At 44.5% G+C, this 24,000-nt stretch overlaps 1 protein-coding gene across 2 annotated transcripts in view; it reads left to right on the top strand.

The window, feature by feature from the left end:
* sema4c (sema domain, immunoglobulin domain (Ig), transmembrane domain (TM) and short cytoplasmic domain, (semaphorin) 4C) overlaps positions 1 to 24,000 on the top strand; it is a 116,708-nt gene that overhangs the window by 37,723 nt on the left and 54,985 nt on the right. For both annotated transcript variants that reach the window (XM_061037319.1, XM_061037318.1), the window contains exons 2-3: positions 3,124 to 3,245; positions 21,518 to 21,716. In XM_061037319.1, the coding sequence (XP_060893302.1) occupies positions 21,614 to 21,716 (103 nt within the window). In that variant the 5' untranslated portion in view covers positions 3,124 to 3,245; positions 21,518 to 21,613. The remainder of the gene's footprint in view (positions 1 to 3,123; positions 3,246 to 21,517; positions 21,717 to 24,000) is intronic.

The raw sequence follows: 24,000 nt of genomic DNA, 5'->3' as shown, positions 1-24,000 counted from the left end.
CAGTTAGTTATGTGATATGCAGTGTGAACCCTGGGACCCAATGAAGGAGCGCCTTGAGGGTTTAGGTGTTAGGTGTATGTTGCTTTGTATGTCAGATGCTAAGTAAAAAAAGGGGAGTAGCTTTGCTGCAACATTGTGTGAATATGCACGTTCTCTACTAAAGTTGGACTTTGAGGCATGAAATCCTGACATTGACCCGCTAGCTGTCCTCACAGGGAGACTTCGCATCGTCAATTTTATACTTTAGCTCTGGTTTGTGTAACTCTCTCCATATGAGCTATGATTTTTGTATTTGCTATGCTAAAGCTAACAAGAGTACTTGAGAAGCTATCACATCATTTGTTTTGTCCTGTATCTCTTTATTAAATGAAATTAGGTCAAAACGTGGACAAATTGCTGGAGGAAATCATGAAAGCTGTAGCAGCTTTGTTGCAGTAGCTTTAAAGAACATATATATATATCTGATATCAACAATAATGTCTATGCAAAAACAATTGTTGCATGTTTGTGGAGTTCACTGTCCGCATTCGAAGATGACTGGGCCTCTGATTTGCTCGCTCTGTCTTTGGTGGAAGAGCTTTTAGTGTGTTTGCTCGTTCATGTTCCAACAATGTGCCTTAACGGAAGAATATGCAATATTTGACACATAAATAAATCATAAATTCAGTCTCTCCTGTGTAAATGTGTCTCTGAGTCATGACTGTCTACAATGAGTGAGAAGCTCGAGTCCCGCTGGCTGTGTTGTTGTCAGAGCTGTGTTTACATGGACGGGACGGCCGGCTCCTCCCCTTGTGTATAAAAGCTGTTTTAGTCAAGAACTAGAGAGAAGAAGAAGAACATACTCACTGATTATTTAGTAAGAGTTTTTAGATCACGCTCATTCTGTGTGAATTAATGTGCAATGTGAAGCTACGAGCTAACTAAAGAGCGCTAACATTAGCATGCTAACACAACAATGTAGCTCAAGCAAATTCCAATTTTTTCCACCGCTTGCACTTAATGGTGTTTAATTATGTTGCGTTCTTATTGATAACTCCTTCATGTGAACATGAGGGGGAGAGGGGTTGGAGGTGTGTCTCTGGAGGAGAGCGGAGGCTTCAGTCTGGAGGAGGTGTGGCCAAACAGCAGTTTGTTTTGGTTTCATGCTGGAGCTCAAGGGCGACATCTACTGGATCAAAAAGTTCTTCCTTTAATGTTTGTACAATAAAGCAAAGATTTAGTTGATAGAGCTTGTGGACGGTATGGAAGCCTGTTTCATTCACACATAGACATCTGCTCCGTCTTTCTGAATGAACGTGTTCAGGTTCCTCTGAATCCCAACAGAAGTTTCCTTTAGACCTCTTCAAGCAGCAAACGTTCCCACATTGTTCAGTGTAACAGTTTTATTTTGGTTTGAAACATGGGGAGTGACTCGTGACTTTAGGTCACATAGATGATGTTGTCTCCAGTTTGTTGACTCTGCAGTTCAGACACAAACCTCACTCTGATCTGTCAGGATCAGCTGATACACGCTTTACTGATACAACGTGATGCTTCTGTGATGCATTCAGGCGCCACGTGGAGACTCAAGAGACGATAAATATACTGGATCCTCCACAGAGTGTAACTGAGGCGCTGGTGATGCAAGCACCTCGTAACTCGTTATCCAGAGATAATTATCTTGTTAATTCAGAAAAACAGAGAAGATGTTAATTTTTTCATGTTCATGCAAAACGTTTTGGAGCGCCGGTGGTACAGTGGTTAGTTTTGCACGCCCCATGTACAGAGGCTGAGGCCCCACTCTCTCTCTCTCCCTGATTTCCGACTACCATTACGTGGTTGCAGTGTTTCCCACAGAATAACGCCATACCCTCTCTCTCCCCCACTATCTCATGTGTCCAGCTATTTTATGAATAAATACAAAATAGATAAAAACAGGTCAGCCATGAATGTACTCGGGCGGCCGGTCCAGGTATTGTCTACATGCTGGAAATGCTTTGGGTGGCTCGGCACCTTCGGAAAAAAGAGAAAGGTCTGCACACTGTACTTTATTAAGGGCAACGTTTCGATCGAGTAAGAATTACGATGGATCTGCACCTTCCCATCTTTTGTTCTTATCCGCCGGGGTCTCCAGCCCCTTCGGTTTCTTTTGTTTCTTTTTCATCTATGATAACTTTTCGGGTGGATATTTAAATTGACTAAATCTCGGGGTTCAACTTTAAAGGAAGAATAAGCGATTTTTTTTGATCCAGCAGATGTCGCCCTTGAGCACCAGCATGAAACCAAAACAACTCGCGCTGCATTGTTGTGTTAGCATGCTAATGCTAGCGATCTTTATGCTCATATCTTCACACTGCATGTAAATTTACCTGAAATGAGCGTGATCTAGAAACACAGTTAAGCAGTGAGTACAGTATGTTATTCTTCTTTTCTCTAGTCCCTCAATTAAACAACTTTTATATGTGAGGGGAGGAGTCAGCCAGCCGTCCCCGCGATGTAAACAAAGTGTAGCTACGGCTAGGAAAGCTCGGAAAGCATCACAGACAACAGGAGTTATTTTGAGAGGATATATTTGATTTCTGCTACATTTAAGTGTGAAAAATTGCATATCCTGCCTTTAAATGGGTGTGGCGTCCTTGTTGTTTACAGTCTCAATGTTTTGAGTCTTGGTTTAATTAGTTTTGGTTAAGGAGGCCGTAACAAGTTCTTCTAGCCCCGCCCCCGGCTAAGCATTGCAGAGAAGCCACAGGCTGCAGGTTGGCTTTTGATTTCCAGAGTGAAGGATTCATCCACTTTTTATCCATCAAGCAGTCTATGTATAGATGTCTGATGTGCACCGTGCTACATTGTGATGTAATCACGCTCAAATCTTTTTAAGGGGTTGATGTGTCTTTTTTCTCAGAATACAATCTCATGAAATGATTTTCAGTTGCTTGTGAATGTGAATCTGTGTTTGTATATCCGAGCAGCACAGTTGTTGACTTGTTTTTTTTTTCCCCTGAAAGAGACTTTAAAAATGATTAAAGCAGCCTTGATCATCTCACATGGACACACATGTGCAAACAAACAAGAACACAAGATTGACCCCCCTCCCCCCCACCCTCGTACTCATTACCCCTCTCTTCTTCTCCTTCTCTCCTTTAGCCCAATGTGACCTTCATCTGAGTCGAGTGCGTCTGTTCAACATTCACGAGGAGGACCGAGGAAACACAAGTGAACGAGAGATTGAGGAGAAATCACACGGCGAGGGAGGAGAACAAAAATAAGTAAGAGCTTTGTAAAAAAAAAAGGAACAAAGGGTGGAGACTAAAAACACAACAATATTTCTGCCTCCTCTGCAAACAGCATAACTGGCACTCAATGAGAGAAAAGAAGTGGGTTTAAAAAAGTCAAATGAGTGAAGATTTAAAAGAAGTGAAAGAGAATGGCAGTTGTCAAAACTGGAGTGTGTGGAGAAATGACAGACATTTTCAGGTGCTCCCAGAGTGAAATGACTGTGCAGCGAGACAAAGAGGACGAGCGGGGAGAAGATAAGAGAGAGAGGAAAACCAACAAAAAAAAGGAGAAGAGAGGGAGCAGAGAGTGGAATCAGGGTGGGATATTGGATTTCAGAGCATCTTTGTTCGGAGAGCTGCCGAAGGTTAGGGGTCTGAAATGGTGTAAGTGTGGATGCTCACACGTTTATCTTTAGTGTGTGTGTGAGTCTATGAAATGTCCCCACTCCTGAGGGAATCAAACTCAGGTGAGACTGAAGGCACTGACACATCAAGGAGACCGTTGGTGAGCGGTCGTCGCTCTAGTTTTTGCAGTGTGTCTGTTGCTACCGGTCTTCCCCTGTCTGCGTTTTATCAGCTGATTCGACATGTTGAATCAGCATCGGCGTCGGTGAGAGGAGTCTCTCTGATTGGCTGTTTGGAGGTTTCATTTCTCTCCAGCTCTCCTGTCAGGTTCTGTAAAGCCCCTTGAGCATGTCGCTGTAGTATCCATGCTTTCACCCATTAGTGTGGTTTCTCCTTATTTGTCTCCTCCGCCTCTTCTTTTCTTTTTACACTAAAACACCAAGAACTGACAACGCCAGCGCCATTTTCTACTTTTTATCAGACATTATTCTCCATTAGTAGTTTACCTATAATACAAGTGGTGATCGACAGCGGTGTGAAAATGGTCTTCTTGTATCATAACAACGGACTACCACCCCCTGCTGGCATGGAGAGTTATTTCATCTCACGCATGAGCAGAACGTACGTGGTGATTGGCCGTCGGCTGTAGTCTTCAGGTGAGGACAATGAGGGCAATCAAAACACACAGCAGCAGGAAGAAACACTATGATACACAGGGGGGGGAAACTACAAAATAAAACAGGAAACACTAAAAACTTAACTTAGAAAACCGAAAAATACACAGGAAACAGAGAAACACGAGGATACAAATGACAAAATAAAACAGGAAGTCACAACTACGCAACAAAAACACAGGAACAAACTAACTAATCAAGAGTAAGTCATGACACGTTTATCAAAAAATGTCCCAGCTCGATGATGTAATTACAAATTAAAGGTTTTAATCTACGACTAACTCTCCATTGTGTTCAAATCAAACTCCAGGAGTGTGTCAGTCCGCTGTGTGTCGGACTGAACTGGAGGTTCTGTGATACTTTGGTTCATTTAAGTAGTTTATATCCTCACTTCCAAATCGCCTGCAGAGTATAGAGACCCCGTGGCTGGAGAGGAGGGTACTTAAAGACACACATAAACCATGACAACGACAACCGAGCCCCACACACACACACACACACACACACACACACACACACACACACACACACACACACACACACACACACACACACACACACACACACACTCACACACAGTCACACAACTCAGATGTGTGGGGAAGAAAAAGCTTTAATCCTCAATCCACCTTTTTTTTCCTCTGGTGTGTGTGTTCCTCTTACACACACTGTCACAATGCAGTTATCTCTCTCTCTCTCTCTAATAACTCTGGTTCTCTCTCGCCCTCTCTCCCTCTCTTTCTATCTTTCACTCACTCGCTGTGTGTTTATCTCTGGGAGGATATTGGTTGCCGATCATAAATAGCTTTTCTCTGACAGGGTGCCATCACAGACACCCAGATCCTGGAGAGGAAAAAAGGGGGGAGGGGGAGGGGGGCAGAAAGGGGAAGTTAGGGGGGTAGGTGACAGTGGAAGGAGAGCAATATAGAGGGAGGAGGAGGAGTGGGGGGAGTGCTAGAAGGATGTAGGCAGAGGTTATGTACATCAAGGCAGTGTGACAGGTGTCTTGCATGCACAAATAAATGTAGTGCACTTATGGCACACCCTGCTACACAGCCAATCACTGTGGCTGTGTTTATTGAGCACTAACACAAACCTGCACAGACAGGTCGCTATGATACAACACAAGCTGCTGCTGCTGCTGCTGCTGTAAATCCTCACGCTGCAGTGAGATCTCTGCAAAGTGCAGCAGACCCTTTTATTTATTAAAGACAGACCTTCATTCCCCAACTTTTAACATGTTTTAGAAACTCAACACCCTTCTTCTGCCGCCATGTTCCCGTCTGTGTAAGTAATGTAGCAACCAAAAAGGGCAACCTCCGGTGTTGAAAAATGAAGCCAATGTGGAAGTGCAAAAATCCTGCAGTTTGTCGAGTGTCCACTAGAGACTGACTGCAGAAGCACAGGAAGTCACATACACATGACTGGCAAAAAAGTTAGTTATTGTCATCACTCACACACACTGTAGGGGGGGTGACATTTAAAAAAAAATGTCTGTATTGATTTCATGAACGATATGTGTTATCCATAGTTAGGCATGTAGCTGACCTGATTGACAGATGGGCGCGATGTAACGGTTCATCAAGAGGCTTAAACCCCGCCTCAGCTCCAGCTCTCAGCCTGTTGTTAGGTTGACTGAAAGTTAGGCTGAGACAGCATTTCCAGCATGGAGACTGCTGCTGATGATCCTCCAGAGAGCTCCCTACAGGAACAGACGGGTGACGTCACTCCATTAATATTACAGTCTGTGGTAGTAACCAAGGAGGGCGGGGCTTGAAGAAGGGTAAATTGTAAAGATACTAACACACATGCCTGCAAAAGCAAAAGGATAATGCTTTCCTAAGTTTTCTAGCAGACACACACACACACACACACACACACACAGGTTCCCCTCCATCACTTGTGATGAGGTGAACGAGTGTGAACGCGTTGCATCTCGCATTCCTCCATCATCTCCCAGCACGCAGCAGCAGTCCCTGTCTATCTATCGATCCCTGCTTATCTTCCCGTAAACCTGGACCTTTTCTCTCCTCCTCACCTCCTCACCTCCCCCGCCTCCTACCCTCCTACCCTCCTCACTCTTCATTGCCATCGATCAGCCCCCGTGTGTTCAACAAAATAGAGAGCAGGCAGTGGTTAATGCATAGCCCGGCTGGAGGAGCTCCGTGTATCGTCTTTCCCTCCTAATGGACCCAATCAGACTCCTAATAGACTGTGCGTTAGAGCTTCGAGCCCTGACGCTCTCTCCTCACTCCTCTCACCTTTCACTCCTCCTGTCTGCTCCTCAAATTATATCTGTCCGCACTCTACGTCTCCCGGGTGTTTTTTTTTTTTAGCTGATGACCGTTGATTCGGCTAACTGATTTGAAAGTCAGCAGATTCTTTTTATACATTTATTCATCCAGGGATGGATTTGCTCCTGCTGAGTGTGCACACACATGCACATGTTTGAGAAATGCCCTGCTTTGATTTTTACAGTAATGCACGTTCATTCCTGAGAGCTGCCCCAGTGAAACCCACAGTCTGCTATGTCTGGCTATACTGGGAACTGCCCAGAAGCAGAAGCTTGAGCCCTGCATTGTCTCCACACTTCTTTCAGTCGCTGAGCACATTGACAACGAGCTGCGTTAAGTGCCTTGCTCAAGGCCACTCTCTTTTCATACTGCGTGGAATTCAGGGCAAAGTGTCGTCATCACTATTTCACCTTGAGACTTGCTTGATTTGAACGGCTTATGAGTGAAAAGTAAAACAGCAAAAAATAAAGAATGAGAGGTCATCGCTTCAAGGTTTGGGTGCCCTCGTTCCGCTGATGTTTCAAATATTTAAATTGGGTCTGATTCAACATTTGCTGTTCATATTTGACCTTTTAGTTTAAGGTGGCTAATGTTAGCTTATCGAGCATAAGGTAAATGTTTTTAAAGAGCTGGGATCACTGACTTTATGACTCTTTCTTTCTGCTACAGTTAATTTAATGAGAGGTAGTAGTTGAGACAGCAGCGTTGCTGAAAGGACATATCCTGTCATGACAACTTGGGTCTGGCTCAGAGGTGTAGTCTTCTTGATACGCCGTATACCCCCGAGGAAAGGTCAGAAACCCACTTAAAAATGTGCAAGACTATGTAACAGGACACTTTCATTCATAAAATTCTCCTTGTGAGCTCTAATTGTGCTATGAAGAGCAGACTCTCAGACCATATGGGCTTCAGGAACCGGGATATGATGTCACTTTATGTTACCAGGGAAACAGCACAGTTGCTTGCTCAAGTAGCTATGTAGCCTTGGAAGTTTAAAACTTGCTAGCTAATGATTTTTCAGAACCACTACGAAGCTTGTCAGTGTTTTCAAATTTATTTACCCCTCTTGTCAGCAGTAATCACATTGATGTTAAGTAACACAATGATAATGGTCATTCTTCAAGTCACAATTTAAAGTATTTTAAAAACTGCAAACAAACATCTGCACACAGAAAACTACGAGCTTCCTGTTGCAACACAACCTGAATGGTGGATTTCAAAATAAGTCCAACCTCTGGCAAGTAAATAGCCAATAATAGTCAAGGATTTTGGGGTGGCATGCCACCTCTGGACACGCCTCTGGACACGCCTCTGCTTATAATGTTTTTATACCATCGTTGTCATTGGAGTCATTGCACAGATTTGAGAATGTAGCTATAACGTCTGATGGGATTCAAGCAGGATGTCTTTCACACAGGTTGTAAACAAGATTAGCAGGATTATCTAAAACAAAAGGTACCCAACCTGCGGCTCATGTTCCCTAAGAGGGAATGGAGGAGAACAGGAGAACAGCTACAGCGACTGAAACCTGTATTTACTTCCCTCTAATGTTCGCCATCTTGGTCATTCTGGCAGATCGAAGCAGGTATTTCTAAAAGTGAGCTCGTTTGAAACGGCTCCTTTCACAGTGAACCTTTGTCTACATACGATTACAGCCTTTATAGGTTTGTGCGTTTTTAGCCGTCACATGCGTGCACACATCCTGGGCCCGCAGTCCGGCCCTGATAAAAATAGATCCCTGCACACATGGAGAAGTTGTTTTGTCTTCCACACAAACTGGGCTCTACCAGGGATTGTTTAAAAAAACAGTCTGGCTGACTAACTGGAGCTTCTTGCCTCATCAGACTTGTTTTTTTTTTGTGTGTTCTCACAATACGAATGTCAGTTTGTTGATGTGGCGCGTCTCGGATGAAAGTCTGGAAAAACTTGACTAAACTTGACACAGACTGGTCCCTGAGCTCATGGTTACAGCCTGAGACACACACACAAAAACATCTGACGAACACAAACACACAATGAGAGAGACACTGTGAGCTCAGATGAATCTTATAGGAATTTCACACTTGCAGAAATCTCCTGAAAAACTCTGGATATTTCCAGGTGGAGCTGCATGTGTGAACGCAAAAAGACAGATTTTTCACTCAGACTTTACTCTTGAGTTTCTCCTGACAGACCTCTAGAATTTTCCGCAGCAAGTCCGAGTGAGCTGATGTGAGAACGCAGCAGGACGTTCTCCAGAGAATTCACCTCCAGCCAATAGAAGGGAGGAGCGACATTTATATCCTGTGCTCGCTCTAATGAACCTGCTGCATTATGTTTCCTGTTCTCCAGTATGTTCTTCTCCACTCTTTAGTTCAGATTGAGATTCTGTTCAACTACATGTAGCATTGATAGAAAGGTAAATATTCTCAATATAGCGCCGCATAGCGGACTCTGTTGCTTTGTCCTCTACTTCCCCCGACAACCCAACCCCCCTCCTGTTTGACAGGGAAAGACTCCCGCTGTGAGGTGCATATGTGTACGCCCAAGTCTGAAATGATCTCCATATTTTCAGGAGTGTAAAAATGTGAAAACAGCTTACATGTTAAGTACGGAGCTTAAATGAGTTAAATGTGCGTTAATACCTGATTTAGCTGTGTGTAGAGTTGATGCATGCAGAGTGAATACGAACCTTATATTGTTATTCAGGGCATGAAGTGTATCTGAATCAGACTGATTAACAACTTCAAACTGCAGCAAATCTTTTTGGAAAGCTGTAAAAAGAAAAATATCCTTGAAAAATAAATACTACCTCGCAAGCTTCAGCCCTTGAACTCGCTCTGCTGCTCAACATTTACACCACAGTCACTGCTGTCTTTCTCTCTCTCAGTCCTGTTTTTTCCTCCATCCTCCTCTGTCGATCCATTCATCTCTCTGTCAGTGTAACCCTCCCCCTCTCCCCCTCCCCACCGAGGTGTGTAGGTAGTTTCTATAGGAGTCCATCTAGGTGTAACCTTTCTGCCCTGTGGCACCTCACTGGGATGTAGGGCTCTGAGCGCGGCGTGAACTCCTGAACTCCTTCCCCGAAAAGAAACGCACAAAGAACGGTGAGAGGAGAGAAGGACAGAGCATGTGGGAGGGAACGAGCCGTACCGGACAATTAGCCCCCCTAGGTGCATAGTAGGCGGCCTCCCCAAAGCCAGAATACATTGTGAGTGTTTGAGAGACTGACAGCTAGCGAGAGGAGCCAAGACAAGAAGGAGACAGTGTGTGTGTGTGTGTGTGTGTGTGTGTGTGTGTGTGTGGGTGTGTGTGGGTGTGTGTGTGTGCGTCATCGTGTTTTGCATTCACACGCCCAGCGGTTGTTGTTCTGAAAATGAGACAGTGTGGCGGCTGCCCGGAGGCGTCAATACGACCATTTCTATTATTCAGAGCTGATTACGGCGCTAAATCGTACAGCAGTGAATACTTTTTAATGAGCTTTGAAATACAACAGAGAAAGTTTGTCTGCGTTTTTGTTTGTCTGGATGTGGCTGGCGGGCGGGAAAAGAGCATATTTGCCGGAGTGATTTGATTAGAGCACTGGTGTGTGAGGAGCAGGTTGTTAGGTGTGTGTGTGTGTGTGTGTGTGTGTATGTGTGTGTGTGTGTGTGTGTGTGTGTGTGTAGATGTACAAATGACACACAATAGAGCATTATTTGAATGCAATGGGTAGGCTATATGTTCTGGCATGGGTCATATTTATTTACATGCATGCATTTTTGCAGGTCAAGCTGTATGCGTGCAGCATTCATATTTCAGTGTGTGTGTGTGTGTGTGTGTGAGTGTGTGTGTGTTAGCCTGTTGTTTGTAAGCCAGGCCATTGCCTTAAGCGAGGCTGATTGACCTGTGACTACGTGCTGATCACGGGCGAGCACACCCACACTTATTCATGTTCATTGATGGCAGGTCAGAGCGCAATCCCAGCATCCCTCCCGGCCTTCACACACGGGGGGACAAGAGATCGAGGCCGGGGCAGAGAGCTCGTTGGCTCTTCTCACTCCACTTGTGTGTTATTCTCAGAAACAACATGCGGCAGGCTGACAGCACAAGGTCAGAAAGAGATATCACGGAAAAGCGAGCCCTAGATAGTGAAACTAAAGCTATTTTCAGAGACTTGAACCAGAGCTGTGTGCTTGGAGGACTAAAGCCTCAGTACGTTGGGCTGTACGACCTAACCACTAAGCCATCCGCACCCCAATATTGCCAGCATTGAGCCTTCAAAGGGGGGAACCAAAACAAAGAGCTGAAAGATACTAAAGTGTTGGATCTGACGGCAGCTGTACGGATCATTTTTAAGTAATTCTCTGTAAATTCAGCACTATGAGAGGCACCTTCCAAATCATGGGTAACCATCTGAAATGTTTGTGCAGCTTTAATATCAGATCAGAAGCTTTGCCAGATTTATTATCACGTCATAAAAACAACAACTATCATGCCAAAATCACAAGGCTCCTGATTTCTGCTTCCAGAACACAAATGATCAGCTCTTGTTGAAGCTTTGTTGTTAATGTAGTAAATGTAACATATCAGAGTGAGATCTGCGTTCAGACCACACTCTAAAAGCACAGATGGTCTCGTTCTGTGATCAGCTGGACATCAGTCTCTCAGGTTTCATCTCACCTGCTCCTCCTCCTCCTCCTCCTCCTCCATCACGTCTCCCGGTCTGAGCAGGTGTTTGGCCCGCAGTCAGAGTCCAAATCAGATTCATTTCATCTGTAATCAGCTGGAGCCCCCTGGCACTGATGGAGAAGATCAGAGCCCCCGATCAAAGAATTATAAGCCGACCACGCCTGGGCCCAGCCGACCATGACACGGACAAGGCGGCGATGGGGGGGAGGGGCGGATGGGGCAGAATGTTGGGCGAGCGAGCAAGAGTTACAAGGGATGAAAGGGAGAGAAGACGGAGATTTGAGGGCCTGGAGAGTCTCCCAGGGGAGGGACATGAAAGAGCAGGGTGTTGGAGGGAGGCAGCAGGGAGGCTAAGATGTTACCCTGCGAGCTCTTCAGGGAGTTTTTCCTCTTTTTTTTTTTTTTTTTTGGAAGCCTTTTCATTGAGTGGAAATAGGTTGTTAAAAGTCAAACACGCCGCTCGGTTCCGCCTCAATTTTTAGGTAATTAGCACGGGAAGTGAATTCCAATCACAATGTGAAAGGGAAAGTCAATGACATTAACTTTGCCGCTGGTGAGGAAATTATTAATTGTGTGCAAATATGGGAAATCATGTGCTCGGGAGCGTGAAAATTGATGGGTGGCTCTCATATTGATGGGAGCGTTTTTTTTGTTTTTTTTTTAAAGGAGGATTTCAAACACTTCTCCGAGTGTGCTCACATGCTCTTGGATGTTCTCAAAGAAACGCTGGAAGCTACAGCGAACATGATCGCACATTCATCTTCTACATGCACACACACACACTTCACAATGCGGGGCCCATCAAACCGGTCTTTCATCTGAGCCAGCTCCAGCACATCACCCACACACACACTGACATAAACACATCCTGGGCACGCAGCTCTTTAATGCGAGGCCGGTCAGTGCGGTGCGTTCACACCTACATTCACAAGAGAAGATGGTTAACGCTATCACTTAAAGGCAGACTCTCTCCTGTGTGATGATGCTTTAAAAGCGTCCAGGTACACACTGGTATAGCACAATCACTGTCATGATGTGGGAGTGAGTTTGTCATGTTTTTCAATATCAATGGAGCGTCCCCTGCGTCAGCTCCATTAGCTCCACGCTGAATAGAAACAGTGCATCAGCTCGGTAGCCAGCACCGTTTGTTGTCACTGTGAAGCTGTTTAGCTCCTAGGTGCGATGTGGAGCCGTGTTTTTTTTCAGCCTCGCCGCACACACACGGCTCTGCAGCGCTGTATGAATAAGTGAGAAGAAATAGCAAGAAAACGCTGAGGTCCATGTTGACTTCCCCTCACATCCCACATGTCATCAATTTTGCAGCGAGCGCTGTAACATGATATTTTCCACTCTGATTTCATAGCCATCTTGCTCTGGACTTGAACCCAGAGTCCTATAAAAAATCTGCTCTTTGATGCACCCCCCGCTACTGGATCCATTGTATATTTATGTATTTATATTCCAGGCGTTACTCTTAATCTGTCCTACAAAGCGACTTACAGCGTGTGAGCTCAGATTTAAATCACGACCTCCGTTTTTTTAAAAGCCTGATCCCTGATCAAAACGTTTCTGCTGTAAATATTCATCTAAATTGGAGGAATTATCATATGATACATCTCCTCCCAAGGCTCTCTGCCGAGTTCAAAGACTCCCAGATAACATTTTGAACTCCCGGAATTCATTTGAATCACAAAAAAAAAGGAAAGTCGGTGAACCTGGGTCACAAATTATCATTTGGCAATGAATACGTCTGCGTGGAAAAAAGATGATGTTTTGAACTCTTCATCTCTGAGAGAAAACTTCAAGAGCTTGCATGAACCATGCAATCATTATGTTCCTCTTATAAGACCCACATATTTTATTTTAAATCTCGTAAACTGCTGGAGTCAGTACCTCCTCCCTCAGCTGGAGAAATATCATCACGCTTTCAGATGATTCCTGTCTATTGTTCAACCTTTAACCCGTTTACGGTTTAGTTTCAGAGCTTGATACAAAGGACCTGGACCGGGTTCAGATCTCTCCTCCGAAAGGCTTCTTCAGTTCTTACAGTTTTAGTATTCACCTTTTGAAAAATTAGCTTTTAATCGAGTTTCATCCGTTTTTTATCGGAGTGCACGGCCTTAAGGGTCTCAAGCCCATTCATTGTCTATCATCCAATAGGAGCGAAGATCAAACAGTGTCCAACTTTCCTGAGCTTTAGTTTACAGCAAACCGGCACATCGGAGAGAAATCTCTAGTTTGAAAATAAAGTTTGGACATACCAGGTTTTTTTTAAAACAGCAACATGAATGTGTGTCGTGTTAGTGAAGCGGTCGTTTTTTAGCGCTGCAGCTCCTGGACGCTAAACTCTCCAACATCCTGTTGTGTCCTGAGGATTTCATGAACACACATCCTCTTTTTCTGTGCTGCTCGTCTCCTCCTCCTCAGCAGAACAAAGATCAGAGCTTTCCACTTATTAGTGGACAGATACAAAAATACTGCGCGTCCTAAAAGTGGCTATTTTCCCGACCTAGCAACGGGCGCTGTTGCTTTGTGCGCTCTACTCACACAGCTCACACCACGTCCTGTCTGAAAGGCCTGATGTGGTGAATAATTTACATTAACTGTGAGTGACAGCTTGTTATGGCGGCTCCGTGTTGCTAATCCATACTGTGCAATTACATCGTTGAAACTGTATTTCACATCAGCGATGCTAATCAACATTGCACAATTTTCCTGTGAAAGAAAACGGCCGAAGTGAAGCTGTACCTGTTGTATACATTAATCATGATTTATTGCTTTTATGCTTCTTGTTTTGTTTAATCATCATCAGTTTGTTTTATCCCCGGCATTTCTTTTATCAATCACTTGATTTCCTTTGTCCTTAAATTCGAGCTGCTGTAACAACATTTCCCCCGATAATCTCTCGATAACGTCTGACTTTCTTACCTGAAATGTTTAAATAGAAACCAGATGCTCCAAGCTTTAACAGGCTGTGATTTGAGCTCATTGATGTCAGAATGCTGACTTATAAATACAAATGGACAGAGTGCCTCAGCCTCCTCCCGTTCGACAAATAATTTAGGAAGCTAGTATAAGCTAACCGCCGATGAATGGCATCCAACAGAGAGCAGAACAACTGTGTGTCCGACACAATGTTCACCTTCATTTTGGAACAAGCTTTATCCGCTTGGCGTTTCACCTCACTGTAATTTTCTCACCTGTGCCGCCAAGTCAGCGTCTGCAATATTCACCAGTTTGAATCAGGTCCAATCGCTGAAATGTATCCTCTCCTAAACTCCCCTGAGCGCTGTCATTGGCTGGAGGAAACAGTCCAGCTCCCCGCTCAGAAACATGACTCCCATGTCAACCAAAACAAAGCAAAACATGAAAATCCAGTCAGAGGACAGAGTCTCTGCAGACACAGTCACAGCCAACTCTTAATTACTTTTTTATGAGTATTTTTGGGGGAAAAAGCATCTGACTACCTTTAATTTCCGATCTTGAGTTATGTCATCCATCGTTTCAGAATAGTGCTGCATGTCAGAGTCTCATGTTGGTCTAGTTGCTGTTTCAGTGGCCTCCCCTCTCTAACTGCTTCATGTTTGTCCCTCAAGGCCCTTTTTTTCCTATTTTCAAATAATCCAATGTTGAACACATACATGTTTAACAATGAGTGCACCAGAGCTGCTCCAAATACCTTTAATAAGGATTTCAAAGTGAGCGGAACGCAGCATTAAAACTCCTGGAGCAGCTCTCCTCCCATCCATTCACGAGGTGTGAAATCGTTTGATCCACTTTCTTCTGTTTAAGGTGAAACAGCGTTTTTTGTGTGTGTGTGTTTAAGAGTTTGCACTTGTGTGTTTTTTTAAATGCTCACGGCACAGTAAAAGGGGGGGGGGGGGGGGGGGGGTAAGGGGAGGGGTTGCAGGAAGGAAGGAAGGAAGGAAGGCCGCTGTGTTTGTTTTGCAGGGAGGCGAGAGAGGGGAGGATGAAGGGCAGGAGCTGTCCTTTGGTCCATCCGTCTGCATTTGCCTGTGTGAGTGAGTGTGTGTGTGGGGGGTGGGGGGAGGGGGGGGGGAGTCAGGGGTTAATGGACATTAAGTCTGTCCTACTGTGATAGCAGGAGTGGAGGGCGTTGGGTGAGGGGTACTGGCTCTGTGTTACCAACAAAAGGGTCAGAGGTCCGGGTTAGGAGTCAAACAAAGCCTGAAAGGACTAGCAATCAGCTGGGACTGCACCGAAGGTCAGTGAGTGTGTGTGTGTGTGTGTGTGTGTGTGTGTGTGTGTGTGTGTGTGTGCGCACTAGCAACGTGTGAGGAAGGGCAGGAAAAGGATGCCAGGAAAAGAGAGGGGTGGGGTAAATGTAGGGCAGGAAGAGGACAACGAGAAAACACAAGACATGTAGCGAAGAAGAAAATAGGACGGGGGGGGGGGGGGGGGGGGGTGGTGGTTGAAAACGTTTTCACCGAGATTCGCTCATTTCGAAGAAAACGACCCAGCTTGCTTCTCCCTACAGGGACTCATCTTCCAATACCGAGAAACACACACACAAGCCATCATTCAGAAAAGAAACACACACGTGACACAGTCAGGAGCTCAGCAGCCTAATCAGAACATGTGGCCTATTTCTCTCTTGTGTTTTAATGAGCTCTCCATTGTGGAGTGCTGACTGATATTATTAGGCTGCCGTGTCTCAGCTCATTAGCTAAACCAGGCTCAACAACAACACCAGCAGCTTAAAAAGATGATTTGATACCGCCCGCAGAGTTACGCGACACCGCAGGACCTTAAAGAGGCCGTGGTGAGAGAGACCGAGCTAGGAGAGTTAATTTGGTCACCAGGGGAGAGCGAGAGGCTCAATCTCGCTTCTTATGACACAGCGAGGGGGATCATAAGAGCCGGTTTGATAGAAAGAAGAAGAAAAATACATCACACGCCGACTCCAGCCATCTCCCCACGGCTTTTTCATAAAGTTCCCAGCTGATGCGGCTCGAAGATTCAGTGTGGCAATCTCAGCAGCAGAGTGAAGAGAAGAAGTTGCAGCGCAGCAAGCTGATCTGTCCTTTAGATGATTGTTAGAGCCGTGTGGTGGATGGCTCAGTTCTCTTACACTGTTATGAAGTCATGTGCTAAATGCTTTTTAAACCAAACTGTGATGAAGAGTCTTTACTGGTTGTGTCTGAATCATTGGTTCATTCCCAATTAACGTCTCAGTAGGGCTGCATGTAGACGAGAACACGATTCAGTTATGATTATTTAGGTTAGTGGTTCTCAACTGGTGGGTCGGGACCCAAAAGTGGGTCGGGGAAGTGTCCACAGGTCCTGTTTGTGCAAGTGTGTAATTCAGCCTATGTGTGTGAGAAGCATGTCTCTCAATAACAGAGTGCAAATAAAGTGCATGTTTACTAAAACACAAATCTTTCCTCTTAGGTTTTTTTACATAGTGCACCTTTAATTAGGATTAGGATTTGACAATAAAATAAGAGGAAAAAGATGCACTGGATGGATGCCTGGTTGTCCAGGGAGAGAAGGATGCTTTAGTGAGCCGCGTTTGAAGGAGCCTTCGATGTTAGATAGTGATGCAATCGGTCTTCAAATGCGCTCTTAGAAAGATGCAGTCCCTAAATGGGGACATAACCATTGAGTGTGTGGTTTCAGACTGAGCACAACAGTTGTATGCTAATTTATGCAGTGCATTATGGGAGTGATTTTGTAGTGTTGTAGTGAAGACCACACTAACTGAGGCCAAGACATACCTGAGACCAGAGTGCTCCCAGGCCGAAAAATTTAGGGATCGAGGCCAAGTCAAGACCAAGACCATAAATATCACTGAAAAATCATCATCTTTTGTTTAGGGGGCGTGTCACTCACTTAGACCGTAACATTGGGAAGGTTGCGACCGTAACCAGAGGGATAAAAATCAAACTACAAATTAATTGAAGTTGTTCGTTCTTTTAGAAAGAGGGGTTTTCTTCCAATCACAGTGATGACGTGGAAAAATAGTCTATCAGTTGTGGTCTTGATTTAAAATCAGGAGTCAGCTCAGTCTGAGACCGAGACGACCGAGTAAAAATGCCATTGACTCCAAGACCTTCAAAAAGTGTTCTTGAGACCAAGGTCGATTTTGAGTACTACAACACTACATTTTGTACCTACTTTTATCACAATAGCATTGAGCAGCATTAGCAAACATTTTTCCAGTTGGACTTTCTAAACTGTGTGGATCTTATAATGTTCCATCTTTGGACTCATCATCTCGTGAGTCGGTCAAATGTTGCAGAATTATTCTGATGCAGTCCTTGTGATTGTAATATGATCTGAACCTGAGACACATCCGTCCCTCTGGCTCCTATCAGCAGGTTTTTTATCTGACACTGAAACAGACACCACAGGCACTGATAGCTGCGACTCTTAACCTCGTCTGTGAAATAGGACATTAGCTTTACAGAGCGCGGAGACGAGCTCAGCGGTCGAGATGAGTTCGAGGTAAATTGTTGTTCCAAATTGAGAAAATAAAGGAAATGATAAAAAGCATGGAAAGAGTGAAAAAAGGAAGACAGAATCTGAAGAGCAGAAATTAGGAGTGGAGATGAGAGTGAGGTGCACACTGGAGATGTTCAAGCTTTTCCCTCAGCAGAATCCTTCACTGCTTCCTCTTCCTCCTCCTTCTCCTCTCCCCCTGTAGTGTTGACATTCAGCCCCTTCACTTAATCCGGCCTTCAGGATGCCCACTTCACTCCCTTCCCCCTCAGCACAGAGATAGAGGAGCGGATGTTGAGGGAGGAACAAAAAGGGAAAAATTGCAAACCTCCTGCAATGTCTTCAAACATGTTTTTTTTTTTCTTTCACCATAACTCTTCTCCCCTCCCTCACGCCCTCCCGCCCGCTCTCCCTCCCTCCATCTCAATCTCAATCTGGGCTCACTCGAGCGTTGGCCGCCCTGGCCTCCAGCATCGATCCAATAAAGCTGGTATAGTCAGCACTGCGAAGCCCGAAGAGCTCTCAGCGAAAAGCCAGCGTTTAAGCACGCTCGTTTAACAGCACGTCGCCATGATCTGATCAGGAGCCGGAGGGAGGCGGGGGAGTGTTTGCATTTTCTCGCTTCTCGCAGCCTCTTCTTATTTTCCTTCTCAAAAGTGTAATCAATATCAGTCACATTGGTTGGACGTGGGCACACAAACACACCACACACACACACACACACATCTCCAAATCTCAATTACCTCTCCTGCCAATCCACCAAAGAGAGCAAGTGTTTGTTTGCCAGCGCTGATATTTAATATTCACTTGTGGGAATAGATGAGGGGGGGCGGCGTGGGAGACATAAAAAGTGCTTCACTTATAGAAGTATTTTTTGTGCGTCTGTGTTGTGGGTTAAAGTAAATGAAGTGTGACATTTTGCGCCTGCTTAAAAGTCAACTGATTCCCTTCTCCAATGAGCATCCTCAAAGGCTCCTTTTCCCTCCCTGACACCCTGCAGCATGTAGAGAGAGGACAACTGACAGGTGATCTGCATACTTAGATGTGTGTATGAGTCTTGTATTTTACCTCTTGTGATAAAAAATTCAAATATAAAAAAAATTCATATATCTGAAGAAGTTAAAAGTTAAACTTCTGTGACTGGGTTTGCATCAGAGTAATTTAAAGGAGATCTATTATACTCACTTTCAACATTAATGATGTCAGTCTGGGACACCTTTTGAGTAGCGTTGCGAGATGTGAAGCTCAAAAACCTTCTTATTTATCTGATACTGGCGTCAGTAAAATCCCTCATTTCAGCCTCTGCCTGAAACGCTTAATTTCAGCTACTCTCTTTAAGTCCCGCCCTCCCCAACGTGCCCACTTTCCTCCGATTGGCCAGCTCTAATTGCAGGAAATTTTGAGTGAGCTTCCAGGTGGGCGTGTCCTACGACTTTGCTCCATGCTTTGCTCTGATTCGTCTGCAGAACCTGACGTCAGGTTCAGGCCAAGTCCTGCAGAGTTCTGGTGACGTCTCTTTCAGTTGCAGCAGGAAACCACGTCGGGGGATTACAACAACAACAACTGTGTTTGTTGAGATTGAAAAAACTTTGCAGAAGTTTAGTGTATGCCGTGCATGAATGAGGACGGTGATGGTTTTGGGGACGATACAGTCCGATGGTGGAGGCTGGGCTCTAATGTGATTACCAGTGGCGATTCTAGAGTCTGTTGGGGCCCTAGGCAAAAATCAGTGAGGGCCCTCCAACCGGCATTCATTACCATTATGTCAGCCAGGGGCCCGAAGCTTTCCTCTTAATTCATCGTCATGTTTCTTTGTTGACTGTCATTGACAAACTTTTGGTTTTCACAGCAATAATGCATGCAACACTTAGCAGGGCAACAAGTGAGTGCAGTCAGATGGGCCCCCCTTAGGGAGGTTTCCTATAATGTCATTGCAAAATTTTACCATTTTAGGCTACTTCTTTGGTTTAAAGTTTTTGAGCCCTCAGGGGCCCCCTACTGGTCTTGGGCCCCAAGCAGCGCCTCTGGTGATTACTGCTGATGGACTCTTTACTCAGCAGCCTCTACCATCAGTGTGTGGATGTGTATGAATGGATGAGTTAATACTGATGGACTCTTTACTCAGCAGCCTCTACCATCAGTGTGTGAATGTGTATGAATGGATGAGTTAATACTGATGGACTCTTTACACAGCAGCTACTGACTTTGAGAAAGTTTTTATTCAAACAACTGACATGAAAAAAACTGTGAAAAGAACTTTTTGTCCACTTAGCACTAAGACCTCAGCAAGCTTTAAAAAGTGTATATCAGATGACGTTAGGTGTCTTTAATCCATCGGCATGTCAGACGAATCCGTTTAGTGACACTAAAAAAAAGGCCTATGTGATAAACACTTTATTTGTGCACTTTATTGGGAAATTCTCTCGTACAACCAAGTAGGGCGCCATGCATGCCTCGGGAGGAGAGAGTGTGCATTTGTTCTTTAAATTACTTTGAGACTACAAAGACATGCAAAACACAGAGCGAGCGAGAGAGAGAGAGAGGGAGAGATAAAGGATGCAACCAGGAGGAGGCGGCTGCAGGCTCTTTTTTCTGCCACATTTTGGACTTTAAAAAACAGTCAACGACTCGTTATTCAAACTAGTTGAGCCGTACTGTTTGGATAACGGATGCTGCTGTTTGACTTTCCTGCTTCAAGATACACAAACAAACAAAACTCCCATACCAGCAGCATACATCTCACAAACATCTCCATCCATTATCTTTACTCTTCCTCCCTGCAGGCAACAAGACCACTGCATCACTATGCAGCTCATAACTAAATATTTTAATAAATAAGTTATGTTTTTAAAGTTGTTCTAATGCCTCAACTTTCTGCATTCAATAAAAGAAACTTCTAATGAAAGAGAATTGAATTTTAAATAACGCTGTTCCTGGTCGATCGTCAGGCAATTTGTCCAAAGAGTCGTTTTCGGCTCAATTTTAAATGCACTCGAGAAAAATGTCTACCACAAATTGATGTCACTGAGTTCATCGGAAATGAATTAAAATGACATAAGGCAGGTTCCTGAAGTGAATACAGATGCAAATACATGTCATGGTGAGGATGTAGAGTCGTCACATCAGTCTCACCTGCAACAGCGTAACGAGTCAATCACCCCGCGCTGTTATTGGACTGTGATGCGGCGCCGTAGCCCCGCACTTGACATGTTCATTAGGTATAAAAAGCGATTCATTTACAACACAGAGCCGCGGGATTGTCCTTCCTTGACATTCATTTCCCAACACATTGCTGTTTGATGCGTCGCCAGCGCCAATTAACTTTGATAACTCGGCCCCCGGTTTATAATATACTGCCGCTGAACGGGCTTGACAAGAATGCAGAGATAAGCTCTTCCTGAGCTTTTTGAGTGGTGATAGCTGGATTATCAGAGTGAGGGAGGAAAGGTTTCCTGCAGCCCCCCCCCCCTTCACCCCCAACCCCTGGCCAAAAGTCATTAAAATGTTTGCTTTGTTTTTGTTGGCACACACACACACACACACACACATATACTCTGATTACAGCTGGTCCTGGGTGGCTTTAACGATTTGCATAACTCATTTTTGTTCTACATTTATTGTGGAGTTTGATGACCATGTTCAATTTAAAGTACACGTTTTCGAAGCGAGAAATTTATCTCCCCGTGCAGCTTGAGTGTGTGAACTGTTTTGATTGCACTTTTTTCTTAAGTTTTAACTACCGTTCCGACAAAGTCGTTTCTGATAAACCACCGGGCCAATAAAGGAAGAGAATTGCTGCTTCCTGCTGATGTGTTGCTTTTTCTGTTTGTTTCGGCAGGCCGCCAGGAGCCGAGCTGCTCTCTCAAAGTCCCCCCCCCCCCCCCGATCAATTACTCAACGCCAGTTCCGACAGAAGGGAGCTCACGCGGGAGCCATGTGCGGGACCAAGGTCTTGCTCCTGGTGCTTCTGGTTGGATGGGAGAAGTCGCTGGGCCTCAACTGGAACCCGGTCCCCCGCAAAACTGTTCGATACCACGGTGAGTGAGCGAGTCTCATACCAGCTAACGGATGATTTAATCCTCACAGGCTCTTTGAACTCTCCAGATTTCAGAATTTATTCAGGTAGTGCTAATTCTTACTTCCTGTTGTAGTTGTTTACCTCTTGTTAGCATACATGCTAAATATCTGACCCCTTAGAAAATAATCCTGAACAAAGAAGCAGCTGCATACGACCAATTTAATTTCAACTAACTAGCTAACCCTTATGACTGTTAGCTTGGGTTGCTAGCACACTGATTGACAACAGGTATACCTGTGTGACTATCCTCACAGACAACTCCTATTATAATGTTTGCTAGCTCCCTACAGCTAACAAGCTATCATACTTAATTTCGGGAGGTTGCTTTGGCTCAGTCGTAGAATAGGTCGGGTTCAATCCCCATCTCCTGCAGCCTCCTGCTGCTGCTGTCTCACTGGTGTGAACGTGTATGAATGGATTAGTTATGATGGCCACTTCACAGAGCAGCCTCTGACATCAGAGTGCTAATGGATGTAAATGGATCGGTGGGACTTGTAGTGTAAAAGCGCTAGTATAGGACTCAAGTCAATTTACAATTTAGCAATTTGACATGCGGAGTAAGCTAGCTGCCCAAAGTGAAATATGGTGACACCAGTCAGAACAGGGACATGCACAGTTAAGTCCAGTTACAGCTCGATTAGGCTAGACCACACTACACATGCCCAAGACCAATACCAAGACATTCAGGGATTGAGACCGAGTCAAGACCAAGACCAAAAATCATCATGAGCTTTAACAAAATAAGAGAGTTCTCTTTTTTAAGTTAAAGTTAGATTTTGAATAAATGTGATGGCAAGAAGTTACTTGTTGTTTTTCCTTCTAATCACAGTGATGATGTGGAAAATAAACCCTTCTGTGGGGGTCTTGACCGGGTTTTGATTTAAGACCGAGACAAGGCTGAATAAAAATGCTTTTGATTTGCAGGGCCGAGGCAGAGACCTCCAAAAAGTACTAGAAACATGTCATTGTCCAGATATACAAGCACTGAGGGAGAATGGATTTATAGACGGAAAAATATCCGACCCTGCTACGGTAGATGGCAATATGCCCCCTTTCAGCAAGTTTCAGTTTCACAGGATGTCAAAACTTCATGTATTTGGCTTCTTAAGAGACAAAACATTGATACAAAAATAAGACGTTGACCTGTTTTTATTTCACTGGGGTAAATGAGTGTAATATGGGATTCTTTGACAACTATGAGTGCAGTATTCTGTGAACTTCAGAGGCCAATATGTGAACCACTGACATGCTAACAAGCAAGGAATACAGTTTTTACTGGTAGCTGAGCTTCTTCATATTCTCTCTGTACTGAGTTGTCTCTGGGCTCTCTCATTGTCACAGACTTGTGAGCATGCTCGCTAAAAGACAACCTTCTCAAATAGTTTACTAAAGAATGTATTAAGACCTACGTACTGTAAGTGTCTCAAACTAATCCTCTTTATTAAAGCTCTTCATACTCCAGAGGCTGACGGAGGAAGAAGGACCCTACATCGTTTATTTAAACCTCCTCTGCTCTCTGTAAAGTCTAAAGTATTGACATTATTCATCCATCTGCTCAGAAGTTTGCCGAACCTTGCTCGTGAGATTGTCTTCCTTCCTGCAGCCTGAAGCCCGAGGACATGGCGTTAAGACCGACTTTATGATTTTATGAACTGACAACTGTTGCTAGAAGCCCTCCATGTTCTGTCCCCGGGATGATTTATCTGCTTAATAATAACAGCGGAGACAAATGTCTTCCAGTGCAACAATCAGACGCAGATTTCCCATTATATCATCGGTGGATGATTTCAGATTTTGTTTTAGAGGCGGTGTTCGACTGTCAGGGAGACAATGCATCAGTCTAATCCTCGCGCTCAACTGTATTTGCACTCTTTATCTCGGCCCTCCTCTGCAGCCAGCAGCAGCTTTCTTCTCCTGAACAATCCCAATTGTTGCAAGCTGAGAAATAGTCTGTTTTATTTTAATCCCTCAAAGGGGGAAGTGCTGCTTTCTCTCTCTTGGGGATTAGGGGAATACTATAAAGAGAGGTAGAAAATATAGTAAAGAAAAGCTACCTATCCCACCTTTCAGGCCTTATCTCTGTCTCTCTCTTCCTTCCCTTCCCTATTTCTTTCTTTCTCACTTTTATTCCTCCCCTCCCCTTTTTTGCTTTGTATGCTGAGCCCGAAATGCTCTTATAGCATTTTCACAAAGAGCTCCGATTTCAGCCTCTCTCCAGGAGAATGGTGCTCGGTGGCTCGGTA

The sequence above is a fragment of the Labrus mixtus genome, chromosome 5 (genome assembly GCF_963584025.1).
Source record: "Labrus mixtus chromosome 5, fLabMix1.1, whole genome shotgun sequence".
In the NCBI taxonomy this organism is placed as follows: Eukaryota; Metazoa; Chordata; class Actinopteri; order Labriformes; family Labridae; genus Labrus; species Labrus mixtus.
Note: the sequence above shows the minus strand (reverse complement) of the source record. Positions and strands in the feature narration are given on the sequence as shown.